A 26518-nucleotide genomic window follows, 5' to 3' on the forward strand; every position below is an offset into this window, starting at 1 on the left:
CCATAGATACAGTGTGTGTATGTCCCTTGTGTACAGTAGATTAGTGTGAAACAACTTGGTGTGAAAGTCTGTGCTGAGTTTTCTACATGGGGTGTGAATCAGTCAGGTCCTGTGTGTGTGTGTGTTGGGTGGGTCAGGTGTTCTCACCTCGGGGTTACCAGCCATGATGGTGTAGTTGCCGTCATCGTCCAATGAGGCGGCGGCGGTGTGGAGGTTGCAGGTTCCATCAGCGTCGCGGCTGATCCTGTAGTGTTCACTCCTCTTAGAGATCTGCTTCCCATCCTTAAACCAGTAGATCTATAGGGGACAGGATAGACACAACACAGAGTTACACAATGACCTGCTTCCCATCCTTAAACCAGTAGATCTATAGGGGACAGGATAGACACAACACAGAGTTACACAATGACCTGCTTCCCATCCTTAAACCAGTAGATCTATAGGGGACAGGATAGACACAACACAGAGTTACACAATGATCTGCTTCCCATCCTTAAACCAGTAGATCTATAGGGGACAGGATAGACACAACACAGAGTTACACAATGATCTGCTTCCCATCCTTAAACCAGTAGATCTATAGGGGACAGGATAGACACAACACAGAGTTACACAATGACCTGCTTCCCATCCTTAAACCAGTAGATCTATAGGGGACAGGATAGACACAACACAGAGTTACACAATGACCTGCTTCCCATCCTTAAACCAGTAGATCTATAGGGGACAGGATAGACACAACACAGAGTTACACAATGATCTGCTTCCCATCCTTAAACCAGTAGATCTATAGGGGACAGGATAGACACAACACAGAGTTACACAATGACCTGCTTCCCATCCTTAAACCAGTAGATCTATAGGGGACAGGATAGACACAACACAGAGTTACACAATGATCTGCTTCCCATCCTTAAACCAGTAGATCTATAGGGGACAGGATAGACACAACACAGAGTTACACAATGACCTGCTTCCCATCCTTAAACCAGTAGATCTATAGGGGACAGGATAGACACAACACAGAGTTACACAATGATCTGCTTCCCATCCTTAAACCAGTAGATCTATAGGGGACAGGATAGACACAACACAGAGTTACACAATGATTTGCTTCCCATCCTTAAACCAGTAGATCTATAGGGGACAGGATATACACAACACAGAGTTACACAATGACCTGCTTCCCATCCTTAAACCAGTAGATCTATAGGGGACAGGATAGACACAACACAGAGTTACACAATGACCTGCTTCCCATCCTTAAACCAGTAGATCTATAGGGGACAGGATAGACACAACACAGAGTTACACAATGATCTGCTTCCCATCCTTAAACCAGTAGATCTATAGGGGGCAGGATAGACACAACACAGAGTTACACAATGACCTGCTTCCCATCCTTAAACCAGTAGATCTATAGGGGACAGGATAGACACAACACAGAGTTACACAATGATCTGCTTCCCATCCTTAAACCAGTAGATCTATAGGGGACAGGATATACACAACACAGAGTTACACAATGACCTGCTTCCCATCCTTAAACCAGTAGATCTATAGGGGACAGGATAGACACAACACAGAGTTACACAATGATCTGCTTCCCATCCTTAAACCAGTAGATCTATAGGGGACAGGATAGACACAACACAGAGTTACACAATGATCTGCTTCCCATCCTTAAACCAGTAGATCTATAGGGGACAGGATAGACACAACACAGAGTTACACAATGATCTGCTTCCCATCCTTAAACCAGTAGATCTATAGGGGACAGAATATACACAACACAGAGTTACACAATGACCTGCTTCCCATCCTTAAACCAGTAGATCTATAGGGGACAGGATAGACACAACACAGAGTTACACAATGATCTGCTTCCCATCCTTAAACCAGTAGATCTATAGGGGACAGGATAGACACAACACAGAGTTACACAATGATCTGCTTCCCATCCTTAAACCAGTAGATCTATAGGGGACAGGATAGACACAACACAGAGTTACACAATGATCTGCTTCCCATCCTTAAACCAGTAGATCTATAGGGGACAGGATAGACACAACACAGAGTTACACAATGATCTGCTTCCCATCCTTAAACCAGTAGATCTATAGGGGGCAGGATAGACACAACACAGAGTTACACAATGATCTGCTTCCCATCCTTAAACCAGTAGATCTATAGGGGACAGGATAGACACAACACAGAGTTACACAATGATCTGCTTCCCATCCTTATACCAGTAGATCTATAGGGGACACAATGACCTATAGATGTGGATAGGAGTAGGGAGGGAAGGGAGGTATATTATTATGTTATATCATATTATACTCCCTCCATCCTCTATCTATCCTCTCTTTTTCTATCTCTTCCATTCATCTGATGCCTGTCATCACCCAGTCATTACAGAGGCCCTCTGATGCTGCCCGCAGTGGCGGACTCAGAGATGTTAGTACGGCAGGCCTCGCCCTTATAACACACTGTACATGTACCTCCTACTAACAACACCACACATCATCAACTCCAAATGATCAGAACAATATGGCAGTACATTAAATAGGTTCAGCATACAACAATACACTATAACTAAATAGCGTAGCAGTGATAATATTGACATTAAATACAATAAAAAATACTAGAATACGGCGTGCTGGTATGCGAGACTAACGATGAATCAGTCCGCTATATTTCCACATCATCACTCTGTGATCTGTGTGACCTCTGACCTTTGGCTTGGGGTCTCCGATGACCTTGCAGGAGAAGGTGACGGGCATGCCCTCGAACACCTTGTAGTGTTTGAGCTTGCTGTCGAAGAATGGCACCACCCCCTGGCCTGTAGAGTCTTCGTCATGCTGCACATCGTCGTCAGACTCCTCCGCTGGAGAGCGCTCCAGACGGAACTCGATCTCACTGATCAGGCGCTGCTCGAAGCTGGACACCTTGTACTCCTGCAGAGCACACAGAGAGGGAGCAGGGTTAACCCTGGGAGACGGAGTTCAAGGAGCATCACTATTACAGGAAGAGCCTGAAATCACAGAGGAACGGGGTCACAGAAAAATCAGATGAACAAGAAGCACACTCCACCAAGAACATTCTGTGTCACTCATGCATGCATTCATTGATTTATCCTTTCATTCATTCAAGAACAGTGAGTTACGGAAAAACAAGATTCTCCTTTTCCCGTCAGTTCGCCTTTATCCAGTGTCTTCCTATTCCCTGTCAACTCTCTATTCCTCCCTCCTTTTCTGTCTATTCCTCTCTCTCTCTCTCTCTCTCTCTCTCAATTCCTCCTCCTCTCTCTTTCAATCTCAATCTCTCACCATCCTGGCCCAGTCTGTTGCGGCAGAGGCAACATCTGGAGAGTAGAGTGTACTGACTGACTGACTGACTGACTGATAATTACAGGCCTAAGACACAGCTGAAGGGTTATGACATCTCAAGGGGAGGCAAAGCTTTGGTAGTGGGAGGACGAGTATGTTGCCAACGCTCACCAAAGTGTAAATCTATTTCTCTGCCTCAATCCCTGTCTCCCCTCCTTCTCGCAAACGTTTCTCTCTCTCTTCCTCTCTCTCTCTCCCCCCCTCCCTTGAATTCTTGTTCTCTCTGTTTCTCGTTCACGCACGTACACAAACAAGAGACAAGTATATAGGTCATGTGACACGTAACACACACACACACACACAGCTATGGGTGTATCCCATAGTTCTGATGACAGTGGACCATGTTCATTTTAGCATCTCATGTCAGGAAGGTGTTGGAAACAAGCTCATGCAGGCGCCAATATCTGGTTAACACATCAAAAGTGACCAATCAACACACTGAGATTCAATGAATCAACATATACATTAAAAGTAACAGCCATGCACAGGGACAAAGCCTTGGCCATACTTACTCGGTTTCTCATAAACAGTATTGGTCAGTAATTGGGTCAGATCTGACTGAAGACCACAGGCGGTCAAAAGATATGTAACCACCACAATGACCTTAACAGAACCATGAATTCACTTTTTTCCATCTGCTTTTTTGTCAAATGTATGTTTGTCTTTATCCTTATCAGTTCATTTGCAGGTTCCCAGGCCTGATCCTGTTACGGTCAAAGTGTGTGTAAGCATATCTAATATAATTATTATCAGTGTAGCTTTGTTGAATGGTTTAAGCACGGGGAGTGACCACACACAGTGGGTGAGTGAGTGAGTGAGTGAGTGAGTGAGTGAGTGAGTGAGTGAGTGAGTGAGTGAGTGAGTGAGTGAGTGAGTGAGTGAGTGAGTGAGTGAGAGAGAGAGAGAAAGAGAGAGAGAGAGAGAGAGAGAGAGAGAGAGAGAAAGAGAGAGAGAAAGAGAGAGAGAGAGAGAGAGAGAGAGAGAGAGAGAGAGAGAGAGAGAGAGAGAGAGAGAGAGAGAGAGAGAGAGAGAGAGAGAGAGAGAGAGAGAGAGAGAGGCTTGAATAACCTTTTGAGGGACCGATTCTATATCAGATGAACTGGAGTCCTGCGAAGACATAAAATAGTAGTGAGGTGTTGTCTCTGTGTTACTGCATGACATCACGACCTGAGGTCCAACCAAACACCAAGAGGGTGTGGGCGTGCATGCACTTACCAGCATTCATGAAAGAGTGTGTAACATTGTAAGTCTTATACCCTTTCACACATTTCCACAAAACACACATATTTTCATCACATATCCTCTGATTTGGAACAGGCAAACTCACAGCCTCAGGCAGAGTAGTGCCCAGAGCCATGCAGAGCCAATCTCTATCAGACAGGGAACTAGGCTCATGGGCCTCCAGGCAGCCAGAGCCCAACGTCATTATAGCACAGCAGCACAGAACAGCCCTGACCTCCACAAAACACTACTGCCACTGTCTGCAGCTGTGAGAGGACAAACTCTGTTTACTTGGCACTGAGGCTTGACTTTAGTCAATGCAGCAACTATGTGTGTGTTCTGCAATGAGGTTTTGTGTTCTGGACATCTTTAAGACTACATGTTGTATTAATCTGTGTAGCTGTAGCCTATATTTGACACTTTATCACAGTTCTATACAGCTTTTTAATGTTTCTGAGGGGAACAAACGGCTACATTCAACTCATGTGTGTTTTTAAAGAGGGTTTTAAAGAGGGTTTTAAAGAGGGTTTTAAAGAGGGTTTTTAAAGAGGGTTTTAAATAGGGTTTTAAAGAGGGTTTTAAAGAGGGGTTTTAAAGAGGGTTTTAAAGAGGGTTTTTAAAGAGGGTTTTAAAGAGGGTTTTAAAGATGGTTTTAAAGAGGGTTTTTAAAGAGGGTTTTAAAGAGGGTTTTAAAGAGGGTTTTTAAAGAGGGTTTTAAAGAGGGTTTTTAAAGAGGGTTTTTAAAGAGGGTTTTAAAGAGGGTTCTGTAGGATAGTATTCTGTTCATATCAAAGCTTCATTGCATGCTTTAAATGAAAGTGTTTCCAGTGTAGCCGAAATATAATATAGCCTTTTTCAATAATAAACATCACAGGCCAGCATTCAGATGGAAAAATAGACTCAGAAATTCAGTAACCCTGCACCCTGCACACCGACACAACTCTGAGTGAAGCAGTGTGACTGACAAATATGACTAATGTAGGTGTGTATGCTACACACACACGCAATACTACAGTGTAACACAGAGGTGGTGATCCTAGACAAGTATTTTGTGACTCTGTGAGTAGTGTGTGAGTCTGTACCTGTCCAGTCCAGCCCAAGTGAGTGTGTATATACCTGTCCAGGTGTGTGTGTGTGTTCTTGGTATAGTTGTAGCAGCAGCGTACCTGTGTGACTGGCTCCTCGTCCTGCTGCTGTGTGTTTAGTACTGTGGCTGCGTTGTCTGCCCCCAGCAGCCTGCGAGCCATCTTCTCCTCATAGGTTAACCTCTGGAAGCACCGATTAATGGGTCAGCCGGGGTTAGTGTGTCAGTCGCAACAGCAACACACACTCGTTACAAATATTAATAAGATACAGTCTTCCTGAGATACACTTGTGAAATGGATGACATGGGGAAAAATGTTTTGTCCTCTCCAAGTCAAAAGGCTCTTTTGGACTCACTATAGTACCGGGCCTGTTCTAACATCAGCAGAAAAGCTTGTCTGTGAACATATCTGTAGCATAGTTATGCTTGTATTAATGGTTGGGAATGAAATTTGATTGATATTTGACATGATGGACCGCTTGTTAATAATATGTATTAAAGAATGTTACAACAATACCTTCATTCCCAAGTTACCTACAAATACACAGTCATTTGCGGTGTTATGAAGGCACTCTGTAACACACACCTGTTGTCCGTTGCTCATGCGCTCATCCTTAAATCGTAGCTTCCTCTCCAGGTCCTGAATGACAGCATCCTTGGTTCCCTGAATGTCAGAGTCAGAGGCCAGGCGTGGGGTTCCTCTGGACTGCTTCCGGGGGAAAGCACTGCCGACAGAACACAACAACAGACTTAGGGGTTAGAACATGGGACCTCAGACCGTTAGTCAACAATGGCTGCTGTTTCTTTCTACAGTAGATCACATAGCCATGATATGCAATATGTTGTTTGTGTGTGTGTTAGACTGACTGGGAGTTATTTGAACCCGTGATTGAGACAGAATAAGCCACTTCTTTCTGTTTCTCATTCCCTTATCTGAACATGTCCAACTGCAGCCTTCCAGACAGAGTCCTCTTATCTCTCTCCCCTGCTGCAGGAATGCCCCGGTGAGGGGAAAAGCAGACAGAGGAGAGGGCTTGATGAAAAAGAGGGCGAGGGAAGGAAGGAGATGTGGAATTGCCTTAAAGGGGAAGGGGGAGAGCGTGTTTGACAGCAGAGCAGAGTGGATGTTTTCTCCAGAAGGCCAGGCATCATCAAGCGGAACCAGAGCCAGGATTATCTACACAACACCAGATCTCTATCAGTTAAATAAACATAAACATGACCAAGCTCAATCTGGGTGCAGCCGACTCATAGTCAGGCCTGGCCTGAGATGGTAGGGTTTCTTGACTTGAGAAATACTATTGTGTTTTGGAAAATGCATGGTGTGCTTTCTCTGTAAAGCCTTTTTGAAATCGGACACTGTGGTTGGATTTACAAGAAGTTTATCTTTAAAATTGTGTATAATACTTGTATGTTTGAGGAATTTTAATTATGTGATTTCTGTTGTTTTGAATTTGGCGCCCTGCAATTTCACTGGCTGTTGTCGAGGTGGGACACTACCGTCCCACTTATACCAGAGAGGTTAACTCACACACACACACACACACACACATTTACACACCTCAGGATACTGAGAGAGACGGTGCTCTCTGAGCTGAGTGTCTGTATGAGCCCCTGACTGGTCTCTGGGTTGTAAACATGCTGAATAAGAATTTAAACAGGCCATCTTCCATCTAGCAGCAGACCTCCAGCCTCCAGCTGGAGGTCTCCCTCCATTCCATGATGAGAATGGAGGGAGAGGGAGAGCCAGCCTGGCTCCACAGAGACAGACCTGCCGCAGGCTGTCACTCACTGACTGATATGCTATACTACCATTTGACTGGGGATTGAAATGGTCTGAAAGTATAGGGTACTGCCCCATGGAGAGCCAGTGTAGCTGTGTCTAGAGCCAGTGTAGCTGTGTCTAGAGCCAGTGTAGCTGTGTCTAGAGCCAGTGTAGCTGTGTCTAGAGCCAGTGTAGCTGTGTCTAGAGCCAGTGTAGCTGTGTCTAGAGCCAGTGTAGCTGAGTAACATTGAGGATACTCACATAGTTCCATTCCCTTTAGGCAGGCCCAGGGCGTTGACGGACGGGCTAGTGGGCGTGGCTGGCAGGACGGAGGCCAGGAAGCCAGCAGGTGATTGGGGCATGGAAGTGAAGGGGGAAGAGCTGCTGGAGTGGCCGGGGGAGAAGGGGGGAGTCGAGGAGATGGGTGGAGGAGGGGGTGGGGGAAAGTCTTGGCTGGGGCCTGATGGAGAAGACATGCTGCTGCTGAGGAAGGGAGGGGGTGGAGGAGGGAAGGAGGGAGAGGACGGGGACTGAGACCCGATGCTGCTGCCCTTAGTGAAGGGAGGCATGGTGACCCTGGTGAAGGGTTTGTGTGAGGTGGGTGGGGAGAGGGGTGAGGGCAGGCTGGATCCAGAGGAGCCAGAGGACTGGGTGACGTAGCCCCCCACAGGGACTGTCCCCCCGGGGCTCTGGGCAGCGATGAACTGCTTGGGCCGGGCGTAGTTGAATGTGCTGGTCTGCATGGCGCTGCTCTCCAGCTCCTGGAAGGAGGGAGGAGGGGGAAGAGGAGGAGAGGGCGGAGAGGACACTTCCTGAGGCTGCTGCAGTGGAAGTGGGACTTCCTGCTCTTGCTCCTGCTGCTGGATCCAATTGGCTGCTTCTTGCTGTTCCAATAGAATCTGATCCTGCAGCTGCTTCAACTGTTCTATGTTCCTAAAAGGAAAGTTGATACATAGGCATCATCAGTAACATGACTGCTGGACAGTGGGGTCACTTTGAATGATCATGCCAAACGGTTAAAAAAAAACACTATTGCAGAAAAAAACTGGACAGTTTTAAAACGTTTGTGAGCTAAATGAAAGCAGGAACACACACCAGTAGATCAGAAGCATTCCGTACAGGCCTTTTTCCCCCCGGACCAATGGAATCCCTACAGTAAAGGCCTAGACTCCATACTATGTATCCACATATTTTGTGTCAGGGTCAGTATAAACGCCCAGAGAGGCTAACAGCAGTGGTTTTCCTTCCCCAGGTCACCAATCAGAACATAGCACACATACCCCTGTAACACTCAACATCCTCTCAACACCACTAGAACGCTGGAGGGGATGAGATAACGCTGCTAAGGTTACAGGCACGTTGTAAAAATGTTACAAAAGCATGCGGCTGTAATCCATTTTGACCTTGACTGACACAATACCCTATTACTCGTCTCTCACTCTCTCGTTACACAACCATGATTGACAAATTAAAGAGATTGTGATTGTAAAAACAGCAATCACAAAGAATGAGCCTCCCAGTCGTGCCGAGACATTGCTCTAATGTTACAGATGCGTTGTGAGGATGTTACTGTGAATGGTTGATAACCACACACAGAGCTGTCGGGATAACTTCAGCACTGGGCCATCCAAGGGCCTCACTCAGGAATTACACTGGAGCTTTTTTCACCAGCCTGGAATTGATAGCCTGTCAGGCCTGAGTTGGGAGGGTTCAGAGTACCATGGGGTGTGGTTCATTCAGCTAGCCAACCTTGCCACGGTGTTTGTGTTGTGTGTGTGTGTGTGTGTGTGTGTGTGTGTGTGTGTGTGTGTGTGTGTGTGTGTGTGTGTGTGTGTGTGTGTGTGTGTGTGTGTGTGTGTGTGTGTGTGTGTGTGTGAAGCGCTGATTAGTGATGTTCTGGGGAGGAAACCTCTGCATAGTGAGTCTATCAGTCATTACATAAAGACTTAAAAGGCCAGCCTGTCGACAGCCACGTCAAAAAGTACCATTTTAAATTAAATTAAACATATTAATTTTGTTTGGCATATTTTAACATCTCAACCAATGCCTTTTAGCATAGGAGTCCTGTATTTCCTCAAATATGGTTCAAAACCAGGACGTGAATATTAGCAAAAATTGACCACATTTTCAGTACTAATTCTGTATAAAATTGAAAATTACAAGACTGTAAAATGTTGTTTCTGATATCTATTTCTTGGTGTGCCAGTTAATGGGTTAAACTGCAGTGCGATGAAACAAAATAACCACAAACACACATCTTGTCTTCAGGGGTGAATCCTAATTATGCAGCATTGTATTCTGTCATAGAGGTATGGCTGGCTGAGGATTTCACACACAGAGCCCTCATACACTGTCAAATAACGTCTGGCCTGGTCTGGGATCAGTTGGCTGGGGAAACTATGGCTCTCAAGGAGGTTCCTGATCCTAAAGGGGGTGGATGACATGACTGTGGACTGGAATGAAGAAAGAGGGGCGAGTAACCTAGACTCATCCTATGTCCACTGCTTGCTTTGAATGTGTTCATTTATAATGGGGAACTATTTTATTTGGGTCTGGGGGCTTGTAACAGGAATGTACAGTGGGAACTTCAGAACACACATGACATGGTTGAGTTATCTTCTCAGGGTAGCAGAAGGGGTCTTGGGGAAATCTATAAAACCCCAATGTTAGAAACCTTAATGTTAATGGCCCAGTCTTTGACTGGTAGTGAGTCCATCTGAAAACCTGGACGGAAGAGTCTAGATCCAGCTACATGCCTTGTCATCAGGACTTCACTAGGACAACACTCTCAGAATCTGTTTCAGATGCTGAATAACCAGGACATTTTCCATTTCTGTCTGAGGTTCCAGGGGATAAGCCCCTCATTCCCCAGCCTCCCCCCATTCCCCAGCCTCCCCTCTCTCTCAAAAAATATGAAGAGCCCAACAATGGTAATGAACATTTTACAGTAAAATGACAGAACTGACAGTGAAATCACCATGAGACAGATATCCCACATGCTTTGAGATCAGTCACATGCTCCCCTCATTAGTAGCATAGCAACAGTGGAACTCCAGGCCCAAATAAACACTCATTATTCGAATCACTCCAACCTGTCATAACCTGTGTGATGGTGTAGACTATGGTACATGAGAAATAGCATGTGAAATAGCAAAATGAAATAATGCAGTGTCTACTTTCCATATGTGTTTTTCTTAATATCCCAGCAATGTCGGACATCCAAGCCTCCACCAAAAGAGCGCTTTTACAAGAATAGTTTGGCAGCTCCTAGGAGCGGCAGCCCTGGCCTCCACTCCTCCGTGGCGCTTTCAGTCCTTTTTTGGCTGCGTTCTCTCAGCGCAAGGCAGAAGCTCTTCGCCCCGCCCGCCCGCCCGCTCAAACAGAGGAGAAACGCGCTTCATTTCCTCAGCGCCTTGTCTTTCTCTCTCCTTCACTGCCAGCCTCCGTGTGTGAGTTGTGCATGAAATTATTTCCATAACAAACCGTTTGCCCGCGTGCCTGCATTTTTTAATAACCTACCTGATGGTTTCCAGCCTGCCTAGTATATTTTAGAGAATGTTAGGAGCCCAGTTTGAGTATACTAAATATATCTGAAAAGTTGTCCTGGTGTTTTTACTCCTGTCTCTGGAATTTTTCTGAGTATGTTTGGGAGGCAGAATGGATGTTGGCCAGCAGTGGCTGACTGACATCATCTTCTTGCCTTAAAAGGTGTTCCTTCTTTATATAGAACAGCTACTTCCAAACAAACATCGCCGCTCATTATTCCCCAAAACAACTGATGTGCACCCCTCTCTCCCTTTCCCTCTCTCTCTCTCCCAGCATGGTCAATCAATTCCACATTTAGTACAGTCTAATTCCCCTTGCTTATTTTACAAAAGGGCACTCACATGATTAAGATTCATTTGTCCTTCTTTCCGCATAATGACTAACTTTCCAATTGTATTCTACGTTATGAAATCTGACATGTCAATTTCATTTGAATTTTTCCACTCAATTGAATTGCCATTTTGTCAGATAGTATCATCTTAAATATTCTGAACCTCTAAAACAGCCCATAAACTTCAGATCTTTTTATGGTTGTCAGTGAGAAGGTCAGACTGTGTAATATTGTAGCTGCATCAGTTGTTTTATTGTGCCTGGTCTGTCTGCCTCTAGGACAAAAGGAGTGGGCCACCTTGGCTGACACCATGGCCCTGACCATACCAGCCTCCAGCCAGCTCTACCCAGCCAACATCCACTTACAACTATTTCATCTCTCTCAATCAAGCTTTTTCTCTACTGATTCAGAACAGGGATTGTCTATTAGTCTTGAATGAGCCAACAGACAAATCATTGGGATAATAAAGTATCACTTGACTTGATTTAGTCACCAACTCTAGGAACAAAGAGAGGAGCCTTCTGCCCAATCAACCACTCTTAAAAAGAGATTTAAAAGAGGTGGAGGTTCATTCTAGCATACAGCATTCACTTATAGCCATACAGCCTTTTAATTTACAGTACTTTCACATCTCCACATAAATCCTCCCATTGTTAAGTCTCAAAAAGGGCATTTTCTTATAGCTGTTCAGAACAACCTGTTCTATAGATGCCAGTCAGACTCTCTTGGGTACAAGAAACAAAACCTACATTATTTAGAACTTCTAAAAGGTTTGTGAACAGAGTTGGTGCTTGGTAAAAAAAAAGTTTAATCTCTCATGTGAGCAGCTAAAGAAATGACAGAAACTGCTGAAAAGGCTGGAGTTAATTCCTTTCTTTCTTCCATTCCTCTGAGAGTCTGTTCCTATCTGTCTTGCGGTGCAGTGGGGCCTTGCAGGGAGGGAGAGAAGGAGCCGTCCTGCTCTCCATCTCCATGCCAACGGCCCAGTGTTGTGCTTTACCGAGTTGAGCCAACTGGCCCACACAACTCTCAGTTCCAGTGTGAAAAAACTGCAGAGCTCTGCCCTGTCATTTCAGACTGTAACAGTACATTACCGTTAAATCTCTCTCTTCCTTTCTCCTCTCTCTTTCCCTCCATTTAGAGGTCTAAATAGGCCAGGCTGTTAAATGTTCTTTCTCTCTCATCTTGAAAAATACTTTCAGTTGGCCTGGTTCTTGGAGTAAATTATTTAACATGGAACACAATGAAAGAGAACTTTAGAAGAAACGTTTGATTGACAAACCATTCTTCACATTACCCTCATAGTAAAATGTCAATTATAAAGGATTCTGGTGGTGCTTTAACTTTCCAGTTTCTACATGGTAACATTAGCAGCATCGCTGAGCTTAACGGGGTCAGGCACAGCTTGTCTGAGTGAAAGTTAATTGAATCGGTCTTTTAGCACACCATGTAGCAAGCTGAAACAGACCATGTTGTAGCAGTCAGAAAGAGCAAGCTGAAACAGACCATGTTGTATCAGTCAGAAAGAGCAAGCTGAAACAGACCATGTTGTAGCAGTCAGAAAGAGCAAGCTGAAACAGACCATGTTGTATCAGTCAGAAAGAGCAAGCTGAAACAGACCATGTTGTATCAGTCAGAAAGAGCAAGCTTAAACAGACCATGTTGTATCAGTCAGAAAGAGCAAGCTGAAACAGACCATGTTGTAGCAGTCAGAAAGAGCAAGCTGAAACAGACCATGTTGTATCAGTCAGAAAGAGCAAGCTGAAACAGAAACAACCCATGCCAACAGTCAGCTACAGAGGGTTTCCAATCTGTGATCGCCACCGGCTGCTTCTCCTCCGTAGACTCCAATCATACTGTCTTTAATCAATGCTCTCTCTAATCAACATGTCTATAATGGTCATCTTTACACACAGTCGCTTGTTTGTGCTTCCTGGACAATGATGCCTCGGGTCCATACAGACAGGCGGTTCTACAATTAGACTGACTAACATTGCAACAAGCAAGCTGTGAGCCATCGCTGGGTTTTACGACCTAACTTGTTTGGGTGCGAGGAAGGGGAGCTTGTCTTTGGTTGGCCACTGGTTTGTTGACTAGGAGGAGGAGAGAAGGGAGAGGGTTTATGGGATTCCGCCAGCAGCACTCACTAACCACAGGAAGTGACCATGGGAGGACAGGAAGTAGTTGAGTGTAAACAGCCAATAAGGAGGGGGTGCCTTCTATAAACAACAAGAGGCTAAGCTTCCTTCTGCATGATGTGTACATACAAGCCAGCCATGTGTAAGTGAAAAGCTGTTGATCCACTCAAATGTCTGAACAACAGGTTTACATTTTCCCACAATGGGAAAGGCTCCTCAGAGGAGGAAGGGGATGACCATCCTCCTCAGTGAATCTCATAAAAATCTAAATTGTAAAACATTGAAAAAGTTATCCTTTTTAGATAAAACTATTCAAAATATATTCACATGTCACCAAATAATTGATTAAAACACACTGTTTTGCAATGATAGTCTAGAGTAGCCTCAACAGGGTAGCATCATGGTGTAGCCGGAGGACAGCTAGCTTCCGTCCTCCTCTTGGTACATTGACTATGTCATGACTGTCCTGTGAGGATCCAAATAGGTCAGATCAACTTTGCAATAAATAACTTCAATCAGACCCTCTCTCACCCACTCACCCACAGAGGGGGGGGGGCTGGTCAAGGAGAGAACATTCAGACATCCGTCTCCAAATTCAGCCAAGGAATGTGCCTTTGTTTTAAGAAGGCTTTTCCCGCAGAAACTCTAACACGTTCAAAAGCAACTACTGGAACAATATTTCTAACATAGAACGTGGGGAATGGTCAGAGGCGATGTGGAGACCACTGGTGACGTTTCGGGTGTTATTTTGTGATGTAATTTAAAATGTTATAAAGGAAATACTGTAACTTGGAAAGTATACTAACTATATGTGTGAAGTGTTCATCCGATGTGTTGTGCATGAAATATGAAAAATTATGAAAGTGTTTTTGTTAAGAGAGGGACATGATTTTAGGAGCCATAAGAGATAATAGTTTTACATAACTTTGCACAGTGACAAGTCACACCATTGAGTGAGGTCAGCCTGATGGAACCGCCCCTTTTGAACTAACTGTATAAAATGATGGGTTAAGAATTAACATACTGTATCAGACCAGAGAGACGTTGAGCTGCAGCTCACTTTTGATTTTTTCTCCCCAATTTTGTGGTATCCAATTGGTAGTTACAGTCTTGTCTCATCGCTGCAACTCCCGTACGGACTTGGGAGAGGCAAAGGTCGAGAGCTGTGCGTACTCCCGAAACACAACCCAACCAAGCCGCACTGCTTCCTGACACAACGCCAGCTTAACCCGGAAGCCAGCCGCACCAATGTGTCGGGGGAAACACCATACACCTGGCGACTGCGTCAGCGTGCACTGCGCCCGGCCCGCCACAGGAGTCGCTAGTGCATGATGGGACAAGGACATCCCTACCGGCCAAACCCTCCCCTAACCTGGACGACGCTGGGCCAATTGTGCGCTGCCCCATGGGTCTCCCGGTCACGGCCGGCTGCAACAGAGCCTGGACTCGAACCCAGAATCTCTAATGGCACAGCTAGCACTGCGATGCAGTGCCTTAGGCCACTGGGAAGCCCGCAGCTCACTTTTAAAGTGGTTTAAACTTTGAATCTCAACACGAGGTAGAGACGATAAAGTCAACTCCCGGACAATCACTGGTACGGCTGATTAGCTGTCCTAAGTAAAGTATCTAGAAAAATGAATTTAAGTAGGACCATTCCATTACTCTGTTCAAATCATCGTATTATGCTACTCTCATCACCCCACTGGGAACCATCGACACAGCTGGCTAGCCTATCTTCAAAGAAGCATCTTCCAGAGCAAATGGAATTAGAATAAAATCTGTAGTTCTGTTCAGGACTACACAATAAGTCACCGGATACCGGACAGCTGCCGGATACCGGACGACTGCAGAGAAGAACAACAGTAGAAGACGGGTGGGGACCCCTTTTGGACAATCAGAGCCTTACAAGCGTGTCGCGAAAAGGCCCAAACAACCCCCTTTCCCAGAAGGCCCAGTTAGGAGAGATACATGGCAAACCAAGGCATTTCCATGTAAATACATTCATGATTTCTTTCTCCAAGCGGGCGGCGGTTCGTGCACAAAGTATAAGTGAGAGTAGTTTCTAAATGTACCAATGTTAAGTGTTTCTGTCCCTCTCTCTCTTTCTCGCCCTCTCCATGTCTTTTGTAACAAGCAGCCATATCGTTGTCAGTCCGCTAGGGACCTGTTTCTAATGTATTAAGTGTGTATGTTTATTCTGTGTTATCAAGGGGTGTCAGGTAGCCTAGTGGATAGAGCATTGGACCATTAACTGAAAGGTTGCTTGATCAAATCCCCAAACTGACAGGGTTCAAATCTGTCCTTCTTCCCCTGAGCAAGGCACTGTTCCCTGGGTGCCGAAGACATGGATGTCGATTATGGCAGCCCTCCACACCTCTCTGATACAGAGGGTTTGGGTTAAATGCGGAAGATGCATTCAGTTGTACAACTGACTAGGTACCCCCATTTAGTTAGGTAAACCAACTTGTGTAGTACTGAATCATAAGCAAGGCTAGGGTTTTTGCCGATGCAAGGAGGTTACGACTGTTCAGAATGATGATATGATTAATAAGTTGACTGTTTATGGATGTAATATGTAAAGACCTTTAGAGTTTAATTTGGGAGATGATAACTCTTTAAAGAACCGCTCTTGTGGTGCCCCAAATCCTAATGAATTGTTACATGATTAATTTAATTTAAATCGGGTAACAATTAAACATAGTTAGTTGATTAGATAAATAACAGCCATCCGATTAATGAAAGTAAAGTCACGACAACTTCAATACATAATCTCTTGGTTCCATAGATTTACACAGTAACTATTTCTTTAAAAAATGAAGGAGAAGCAAGAGAGAAATAGAGAGAGAGAGATTTTGTCTTTTTTTTAGTTACTCAAACACCCGGCTCAAACAGAAGGATGCTATGTTAGCTAGCTGGCTATGACTATCCAACACAACACTGGAACTTGTCAAATTCAAGGTAATCTTTTGGTTTTATCAATTTATTTCCACCGGGGCCCCGCCGGTGTAACTGCTTAACTGGGTTTACTAACACATTAGTTCTATTACCTATGTTGACTAGGACGTTACTTTAGCTAATATGGGGACAACGATGCAGGCTGTGTGTAGCGGTTATGGTTTGGCTTGGAAAGATGTTTTTGCCTGGTCACATACAGCTGATGTGTTGTTCATTGAAGTCCACAAACGAAGGGAAATGGTGAGAGGAGACTACATAGAGGCTACAATGAAGACAACATGGCTGCTTTGAAAGTGAACTGTGTTTATGCGTGATTAGGGGTTTATTCATTCCGCCAATTCTGATCGAAAACGTTTCTTAAGCGGAAGCAAACAAAACATGGATAAGAGTTCCTGAATTTGTCCAATAGAAACTCTCGTTTGCAACTGTTGGACTAATGATCACACCCTAGATAAGCTAGATGCAGGCAAGAGTGTGTAAGGCCGTATTGAATGTGTCACTGTCTGTCCACGTGTCACTGTCTGTCATCTCAAATGTTTCTCTCGATCTGTGTACACCTACATTGTAAACTTTCATTTATAGGCTAGGTTGTAGCAACCTCATGATGGGTATAGGGAAAATGTCAGTATCATGTAGTAGCCTAAACCTATCGCTGTTACATTGAACTGGGTGAATGGAATATGAATGACAGTCATCCAACATGCTGTGATAGAAATAAGGCCATGCTCATTAAAAAAATAAATGGTCCTCCCTCATCATAAACGTCACTGACCACCACTGGAGTACAGTATCTGTCTGTGTCATTGTTTAACCACACATCACTGTGCCAGCTTTTAAAAAGTGTGTCCCAAACAAGCTAGCAGAGCTCCAGGATCACACCTCCAAAACAAACACAGCCCCTATGTGTGTGTCCTACCGTGGAAATACACCCCAAGGTGGTAACACAACAACATGCTGGCCCCAAACCACGCCCGAGCCAAGAGTTTATCAGACCAGATCCAGGAACGCATGATGAAATCAATGGGAGTATGGGAAAATACCAGACTCCCACTGCAATCACATAGACAAATACACCTCTCCCTGTCACCTCCCCCAAGCATGACCAGACATACAGTAGAGTATGATTAGTGGTGCATGCTGTCTCTCTGTGCCTGACAGCACCTGTTTCACACTTCCCTCACCTGTACTATACAGTATTACCGTGCCCCCATTACATCACTGTTACAGTGCGTCAACCTGCACTTGACCAATCTCTGACAGAGTGACAGACCAGACACTTTCTGTCTGACATACTGACTGAATCAACGAATGTCAGACTGTGACTAATTGACTTAGTATCTGACTGACTGGCTACGACATGATTGATTGACTGTAAGGAAATTCTGAATTCATTTGACGTGTCGCTCACAGACACACACCTATCAGGCTGAGTGTAGATCAGAATAACGTCATGTTTGTGTGAGATCAGACTGCAAGAGGAGGAGTAGAGGGGAGGCATGCAAAACTTACACATGTTTAAACACATGCACAAACAGGTACAATACCCAAGGCTTTTACAAATGACAGGAAGTGTAGATATGGGCCAAAATCCCCATGATCCAGTTGTTAATGATTATCTCTATCGCTGCAGAATAATGTTGACACTACGATATCTGTATGTACCCTAGCAAAGTAACAGGTCATTATACATCGACTTTGTTCACCAAGGATCTCGAATAACAACAATGAGCTCTTTTTTTTAGGCAAGTTGACATCCATTTGCAGTTCTATGGTAAGTTTACGGTAAGGGGCTGCCTATTGCAGCTTACATGATTCCAGTATACAAACAACCCCAGCAAGATAGCTGAATGTTTATGTTTGACATCATCACATCAGATCGCCGGATGAGATAAACCAGTGAGCGTGATACACTTCCATCAACAAATTCATGTGAAGCCCTCAAACTGAGGGTTATAGTAAAAAAGCAGGTTCATTGAGTTAGCCAGCTAACTTGTCTAAATGTTCTGAAATAACTTTGTATTTTTTTTTTGAAAGATAAGCTTCAAATGAGCATGGTATCTTTAACTCAACAACCAACAACACATATCTGAGTTTAGCTTTGTTTTTACTCATTGAACTTGCTTTGTAGTATACCCCTCAGGTGTGTGCTGCGCGCACACTAACCACACCAAACTAAACACACACAGAGACAGTACACACTTGTAGGCCTATACATGCGCACAAGCTCTGCCTGAAATTAGCACTTTGGATCATGTTTTTAAGGAAACACCTCAAATATCTCCGCCCCGTCCATCTGATGGCAAGCGAGCTGATATAAGGCAGGCAAATTGCCAAACCTGGTGTTAGGGCTGGAAAATGCCAGTGCGGCAGTTTTTACATGACGAAATTGCAAACTAACGTGCTTTTGACACTAGCGCCGCCTTAACGCCAGCCGAAAATAGAGCCCTTAATCAGATCCGTTTCCACAAGGAGCATGTAGGTGTAACGGATGTGAAATGGCTAGCTAGTTAGCGGGTACGCGCTAGTAGCGTTTCAATCAGTTACGTCACTTGCTCTGAAACCTAGAAGTAGTGTTGCATACTGTTACATTGATGCTGTTGACCCGGATCACTGGTTGCTGCGGAAAAGGAGGAGGTTGAAAGGGGGGTGAGTGTAACGGATGTGAAATGGCTAGCTAGTTAGCGGGTACGCGCTAGTAGCGTTTCAATCAGTTACGTCACTTGCTCTGAAACCTAGAAGTAATGTTGCCCCTTGCTCTGCAAGGGCCGCGGCTTTTGTGGAGCGATGGGTAACGACGCTTCGTGGGTGTCAGTTGTTGATGTGTGCAGAGGGTCCCTGGTTCGCGCCCGTGTCGGGGCGAGGGGACGATTTAAAGTTATACTGTTACATAGGTCAAACCTCCAGTCAGGTTCAGAACCAGAGTTAACCCATTTACCTGACCCACATCACAGGCTGACTCAACACCATGCAGTCCCATTCTGAGAACCTCATTCACCCCATACACACAAAACTCATATACACCCTAACCTCTCAACACACACAAAACTCATATACACCCTAACCTCCTCAACACACACGAGTCATACAACTCTCCCTAATCCCTCCCCCCCTGGTTTGGCTGAGTGCTCCTCCTCAGTAGAGAGCTGCCCAACTTTCCATGGACATTTCATAAACCCCTTGATTCAGCTCCTAGCTCAGATCCTTTGAGGTGCTTTATTGGCAGCAGTCGTCCCTGACATTTTTCATATAGACAACAAAGGAAAACAGAAAAGCCCTTTTTTTAATCAACTTCCATTCCTTGTCTCTTTCCTTGTCCCACTTCAATTTCTCTCTGTCTGTTCTCCTAGACTTCCAAATGTATTTTCAACCTCTCCATCTTCCTCTCTTTCACCTCCCTCCGTCTGTACCCTACCACCTCCCTCTCTTTATGGTTCTAATTGCACACACACCACATAAAACAGAACCAGACTATTTTCTTTCCCCCCCCTTTAAACGCTGCACAGAGCATGTGGCTCACTCCAACTAGACTAACAGTTCAGGGCTGCTCCAGCTCCAATCACCCCCTTCTTTATGTCTCTCCCTCCCTCTGTCTGTCTGTCTCTCTCTCTCTCTCCCTCTCTCCGTCCATCTCTCTATCATCTGTGGAGCCATTTCACATATATAATAGAATAACAGGTGATAAGTACAGAGAATGAACAGTGAGCTCTCTCTCTCTCCCTCCCCTGTCTCTATCTCTCTCTCTCTCTCCCTCCCCTGTCTCTCTCTCTCCCTCCCCTGTCTCTATCTCTCTATCTCTGTCTCTCCCCCTCTATCTCTCTCTCTCCCTCCCCTGTCTCTCTCTCTCCCCCTCCCCTGTCTCTCTCTCTCTCTCCCTCCTCTGTCTCTATCTCTGTCTCCCTCCCCCATCTCTCTCTCTCTCTCTCTCCCTCCCCTGTCTCTATCTCTCTCTCTCTCCCTCCCCTCTATCTCTCTCCCTCCCCTGTCTCTCTCTATCTCTCTCCCTCCCCTGTCTCTCTCTCTCTCTCCCTCCCCTCTATCTCTCTCCCCTGTCTCTCTCTATCTCTCTCCCCGCCTGTCTCTCTCTATCTCTCTCCCTCCCCTGTCTCTCTCTCTCTCTCCCTCCCCTCTATCTCTCTCCCCTGTCTCTCTCTATCTCTCTCCCTCCCCTGTCTCTCTCTCTCTCTCTCCCTCCCATGTCTCTCTCTCTCTCTCCCTCCCCTGTCTCTCTCTCCCTCCCCTGTCTCTATCTCTCTCTCTCTCCCTCCCCTCTATCTCTCTCCCCTGTCTCTATCTCTCTCCCTCCTCTGTCTCTCTCTCTATCTCTCTCCCTCCCCTGTCTCTCTCTATCTCTCTCCCTCCCCTGTCTCTCTCTATCTCTCTCCGTCCCCTGTCTCTCTCTATCTCTCTCCCTCCCCTGTCTCTCTCTCTCTCCCTCCCGTCTCTCTCTCTCTCCCTCCCGTCTCTCTCTCTCCCTCCCTCCACACTCTCTCTCCCTCCCCTCTCTCACTCTCTCCCTCTCTCTCCCTCTCTCTCTCCCTCCCCTGTCTCCCTCTCTCTCTCTCCCTCCCCTGTCTCTCTATCTCTCTCTCCCTCCCCTGTCTCTCTATCTCTCTCTCCCTCCCCTGTCTCTCTATCTCTCTCCCTCTGTCTCTCTTTCTCCCTCCACGCTATCTCTCTCCCTTCCCTGTCTCTCCCTCTCTCTCTCTCCCTCCCCTGTCTCCCTCTCTCTGTCCGGTGAGACGGAGTGTTTTTCTTTATTGCAGGAAGGCTCAAGACATTCTTCCTGGGATTGGAATGGGAAAGACATCGCCATCAAACGGGATTAGCAGCAGGAGTGGAGAGGAAGAGGGAGAAAGAGGAGGAGAGCCAGAGAAAGAGAGAGGAAGGGAGGGGGTAGAAACCAGAGAACCCAGTGAAGGACCTAGTACTATTGTTCGTTCCTGACAGACACTATTGAGCTAACTAATCCAACAGACCCCAAAAGTGGCACCACACAACTGGCCTATATAAGCGTACCTAGTCTTTCACCACTAACACACCACAGACACAATCCACAATAAAGCAACGGGCACTGGACTACTGTCATCCCTACATCAACTCACACTACAACTCCTTGCAAACTCACAGACCCTACCCTACCACCCTTAGTAAAGCAGTCATTTGCCTGCAGCCCTCCTCTTCAGACGAACCACTTCCCAGAGCCTTCGGTGAATGAATGGGCTTCTATCTCTGCCTCTCTGTGTCCTATAAACCACACATCCATACTCCAACACATGCTTTTAACATTAACTGGGTGAGCGGCTGGCAAAGCAGACAGAAATAAAGGAAAAGCATTCCTGGCTCTGCTTCTCTATCATTTGTGTCTCTCCTTATTCTGCACTCCCTCATTCCCTCTCTCAATTCAACCCTTCGGTTTGAACCGTTTTTCCAGAAGATTTTGCGATTTTAATCCCATCTATTTTAGCTCGTGAAGTTTTACTACAATGGCAACACTGTATTTCATTAAAGCACTGAGGTAAGCATGAAGCAACAGTGGCTGTGCTAATGTGGTGTGTGCTCATTGTTCTCTCTCTAATGATCTGAACATGACAGAGAGTTAATGAAAAGCATCTTGCTCGTTGCTGCTCACCCTCTCCTGGCTTCCCCTCTTCCTTCTCTCTCTCTCCATAAACAATTACTTCCACTGAAGTGAGTTAAAAAAAAAACGTATTTTTGTTTTAAAAAGTTGTTAGTACCTTCAGTGATGCGGTCCAGGTGAGTGTGTCTGTCTGCGGCTCAGGTAGTCCCCAGGAGGTGTGTGTGTGTGTGTGTGTGTGTGGTTGTTTCTGTGCCGGTCTGCCAGGTAGCAGAGCAGCATATATAGAGCAGCCAGCAGCCAGACAGTGACAGACTCTCCCTCCCTCTCTCTCTCTCTCTCTCTCTCTCTAACTGCGTGAGTCAGCCTGAGCCTGTCTGAGAACCACCTCTTTCACAATAAAAGCTTGGCAACACGGGCCACTGATCGAGAACTTCCCTTTCAGAACCAGACTCCAAGAATAACAACAGCCCACTATTTTTGAGTCAGAGACAAAAGATTGAAAGTGAGAGAGAAAGAGAGAGATTGTGAAAGATTGCGACAGCTCGAGGTAGACACCCAGATCGTATTACATTAGGGTACCTGACGTATGTTTATCGTGTTGTTATTTCGGACTAAGATCTGATGTATAATGTTCCCACTGATTCATGGGAAATTAAGTTCCTGAATCAGAGAAGAAATTAATCAAACATGTTATTCTCTCTTTCTCAGATAGATACAATAGGAAGGGAATCTCCGTTGTAAAGTCTCTATTGTGACTTTATACTGGCAGGAAATATAATCCATATTATGTTCTGTGTACTATAGTTTTCATGGGTGGCACACAGAAACAGTCTCTGCTGTGCTTTTCATATGTTTACAGACCAGAGTTAGCATTATCTACATGCCAGCCACATAACAACCAAGTAGTCTGTGCTTTATATAACTGACAAACATGGTACGTAGCCACAGCAGTCTATCTAGGAACCTGGATTAGTTAGAACAGGGGATCACACTTAAAAGGCCACACAATCCATTACAGACTAACAATCTTCCCCCATCACCACCCCCACAGATCTGGAACATGTCAACAGTTTTTTCCCCCAGAGATTTTGGCCTTCAATTTTGGGAGGCAGACATACATTTTTGGTGCATTTATCAGTTCTGTTTTGGTGTGTAATGTCTATTTGTAGGTTGGCCTGTGTTCTCCATCTCATCTGCTCTGCTGTTGTCTCTCAGTGGCTGGAGATGAGTCCCAGAGGAGAGATACGGGGGTGAGGGGGCGGGGTAGGGGTCAGGGGGCGGGGTAGGGGCCAGGGGGTGGGGAACATGGGGGCGAGGGAATGTTCAGTTCCTCTCTCAGGAGGGCTCAGTCATCTCCCCAGTGTCGAGTCACACCACTCACGGCCGAGTCAGCTTCTATGTATCTCACTCTCCTGCTTATGGAAGACAGGTTCAACAACTGTGTGAGTAGTATAGTGTTGTAACGGCGATGTATCTATGCAATATGTTGCTGACTTTACAGTATATCACAGACACCCTGTAATTAATGTCACTCTGCTCGCTATAAAGAGGAAGTTGTCTATGTTTCCTGGGTGTCAGGATGTACATCTGAGCTCATCTGGGTACCAGAACCCCCCCACGCACACAAACAAGGGCAGGGATCTGGACAGCAGCTATAATCAAAGGCTGATTGACTTCATGCGGAAACAATGTGATTCTCAAAAGCGTATAGCTGCTAGAGCTTCTCTGTGTTTAGAATGCCATTCCCTCTGGGACACAGCCCCTGCTCTCAACAGGCCATCACTAAGACCTCCGTTTCCATGCTGTCAACTAATAAGCATACGTGTTTTTTGTTGTTGTTTTATTTCTCTCTCTCTCTCTCTCACCACTCTCTCTCACCACTCTCTCTGTCTCAATTCAATTTCAATTCAATTTAAGGGCTTTATTGAAATGGGAAACATATGTTAACATTGCCAAAGCAAGTGAAGTAAATAATAAACAAAAGTGAAATAATCAATACAAATTAACAGTAAACATTACATTACACATTGGAACTAAAGTTCCAAAAGAATAAAGACATTTCAAATGTTAAAGGGAAAATTAATAAACATTAATGTGGGTTGTATTTACAATGGTGTTTGTTCTTCACTGGTTGCCCTTTTCTTGTGGCAACAGGTCACAAATCTTGCTGCTGTGATGGCACACTGTTGGGTTTGCTTTCAAATTTGTGGGTCTGTGTAATCTGAGGGAAATATGTGTCTCTAAAATGGTCATACATTTGGCAGGAGGTTAGGAAGTGCAGCTCAGTTTCCACCTCATTTTGTGGGCAGTGTGCACTTAGCCTGTCTTCTCTTGAGAGCCAGGTCTGCCTACGGCGGCCTCTTTCAATACCAAGGCTATGCTCACTGAGTCTGTACATAGTCAAAGCTTTCCTTAAGTTTGGGTCAGTCACAGTGGTCAGGTATTATGCCACTGTGTGCTCTCTGTTTAGGGCCAAATAGAATTCTAGTTTGCTCTATTTTTTGTTAATCCTTTCCAATGTGTTAAGTAATTATCTTTTTGTTTTCTCATATTTGTGTTGTGTTGTCCTGGGCCTCTGTGGGGTCTGTTTGTGTTTGTGAACAGAGCCCCAGGACCAGCCTGCTTAGGGGACTCTTCTACAGGTTCATTTCTCTGTAGGTGATAGCTTTGTTATGGAAGGTTTGGGAATCCCTTCCTTTTAGGTGGTTGTAGAATTGAACGGCTCTTTTCTGGATTTTGACAATTAGCGTGTATCGACCTAATTCTGCTCTGCATGCATTATTTGACTACCAGAATCCAGTGGGTTCTGGTAGTCTTAATAGTTGATTCTAAGATTTTTATTTGATCATGTATATGTTTTTGTTCTTTGTTATAGGGCCAAAAAGATTGGAGAAGTGGTTTACCCATACATCTCTGTTTTGGATCGACAACTCTTTGTGTTGTTGTTTGTTTATTGTTTTCCAATTTTCCCAGAAGTGGTTAGAGTTTATGGATTCTGCAATTACATTGAGCTGATTTCTGTTCCTTCTTTTTCCGTAGTGTATTTCTGTATTGTTTTAGTGAGTCACCATAGTGAGGGCAAAGACTCAGGTTTTCTGGGTCTCTATGTTTTTGGTTGGATAGGTTTCTCAATTTCTTTCTTAGGTGTTTGCATTCTTCATCAAACCATTTGTCATTGTTGTTCATTTTCTTCCGTTTTATGTTAAATATTTTTAGATTTGATAGGGAAGCTGAGAGGTCAAATATACTGTTTAGGTTTTCTACTGCCACGTTTACACCTTCACTACTACAGTGAAACGTTTTGTCCAGGAAGTTGTCTAAAAGGGATTGAATTTGATTGTTTTTCAAAGCCTAATTGTTTTTTGGTAGGTTTCCACACTACTTTCCTTCCTTCTATAGCATTTATTGATATTATTCAGACCCTTTGGCTTTGATGCCTCATGATTGAGTACTGCTCTGTTCAAGTAGACTGTGATTTTGCTGTGATCTGATAGGGGTGTCAGTGGGCTGACTGTGAACTCCCTGAGAGACTCTGGGTTGAGGTCAGTGATAAAGTAGTCTTCAGTACTACTGCCGAGAGATGAGCTATAGGTGTACCTACCATAGGAGTCCCCTCAAAGCCTACCATTGACTATGTACATACCCAGCGTGCCACAGAGCTGCAGGAGTTTTTGTTATGTTGTTGTAGTTGTGCCTAGGGGGGCATATAGGGGAGGGAATGCTGGGCAGGTAGGTGTTTGTCCCCCTGTGTGCTGAGGGTATCAGGTTCTTGTCCAGTTCTGGCCACAGACTAGTACAGGTCCCTGGGCCTGGAAATTATTGATTTCCCCCTCCAGGATGGAGAAGCTGTCTTCATTAAAGTATGGGGATTCTAGTGGGGGGATATAGGTAGCACACAGGACATTTTTCTCTGTTAAGATAATTTCCTTTTGAATTTTTTGCCAAATGTAAAATGTTCCTGTTTTGATTAATTTAATAGAGTGGGTTAGGTCTGCTCTATACTAAATTAGCATACCCCCTGAGTCCCTTCCCTGTTTCACACCTGATAGTTTGGTGGATGGGACTACCAGCTCTCTGTAACCTAGAGGGCAACCATCTCATCTATGCCCTGTTTCTTGTAGGATGACAATGTCTGTATTTCTGATTTCTTTGGTGAAGTCCAGGTCCCTGCTCTTTAGGCCAAAGGCAGGTGTCCCCAGGCCTTGGATATTCCAGGATGAGATAGTGAAGGTTTTGTGTTCCATAAAGAGTCCAATGTTGTTAGTCGTGTGGTTTGGCGAGCAGAGCCTGCTGTGTGAGCAGAGCCTGCTGAGCATCTGGTACATGTCATTGCCTTGGGCTAGTGTAAGAGTGGGGGTTGGGCCTGTTTGCCTGCTCACGGCCTGGGCGTATATGTGTGACTTTCATGTTGAGGGCCTCTTTGCGGGAATGGGGGGCATGGGGTGGGCAGGAGGGGCATAGGTCAAATCTGAGTGGGCCTAAATGGGGTGTGGGCATGGTTGACTTGGGGG

The 26518-nt window shown here is 45.1% G+C and overlaps 1 protein-coding gene across 3 annotated transcripts in view; it reads right to left on the reverse strand.

The window, feature by feature from the left end:
• LOC120052571 (palladin-like) overlaps positions 1-26518 on the reverse strand; it is a 75867-nt gene that overhangs the window by 4823 nt on the left and 44526 nt on the right. For 2 of the 3 annotated variants that reach the window (XM_038999556.1, XM_038999558.1), the window contains 6 exons: positions 7721-8392; positions 6281-6419; positions 5777-5878; positions 4458-4496; positions 2736-2957; positions 148-297 (listed from right to left, as the gene is read on the reverse strand). In XM_038999556.1, the coding sequence (XP_038855484.1) occupies positions 148-297; positions 2736-2957; positions 4458-4496; positions 5777-5878; positions 6281-6419; positions 7721-8392 (1324 nt within the window). The remainder of the gene's footprint in view (positions 1-147; positions 298-2735; positions 2958-4457; positions 4497-5776; positions 5879-6280; positions 6420-7720; positions 8393-26518) is intronic. The other variant, XM_038999557.1, reaches the window with a different exon arrangement.

Source organism: Salvelinus namaycush, chromosome 8, assembly GCF_016432855.1.
Source record: "Salvelinus namaycush isolate Seneca chromosome 8, SaNama_1.0, whole genome shotgun sequence".
In the NCBI taxonomy this organism is placed as follows: Eukaryota; Metazoa; Chordata; class Actinopteri; order Salmoniformes; family Salmonidae; genus Salvelinus; species Salvelinus namaycush.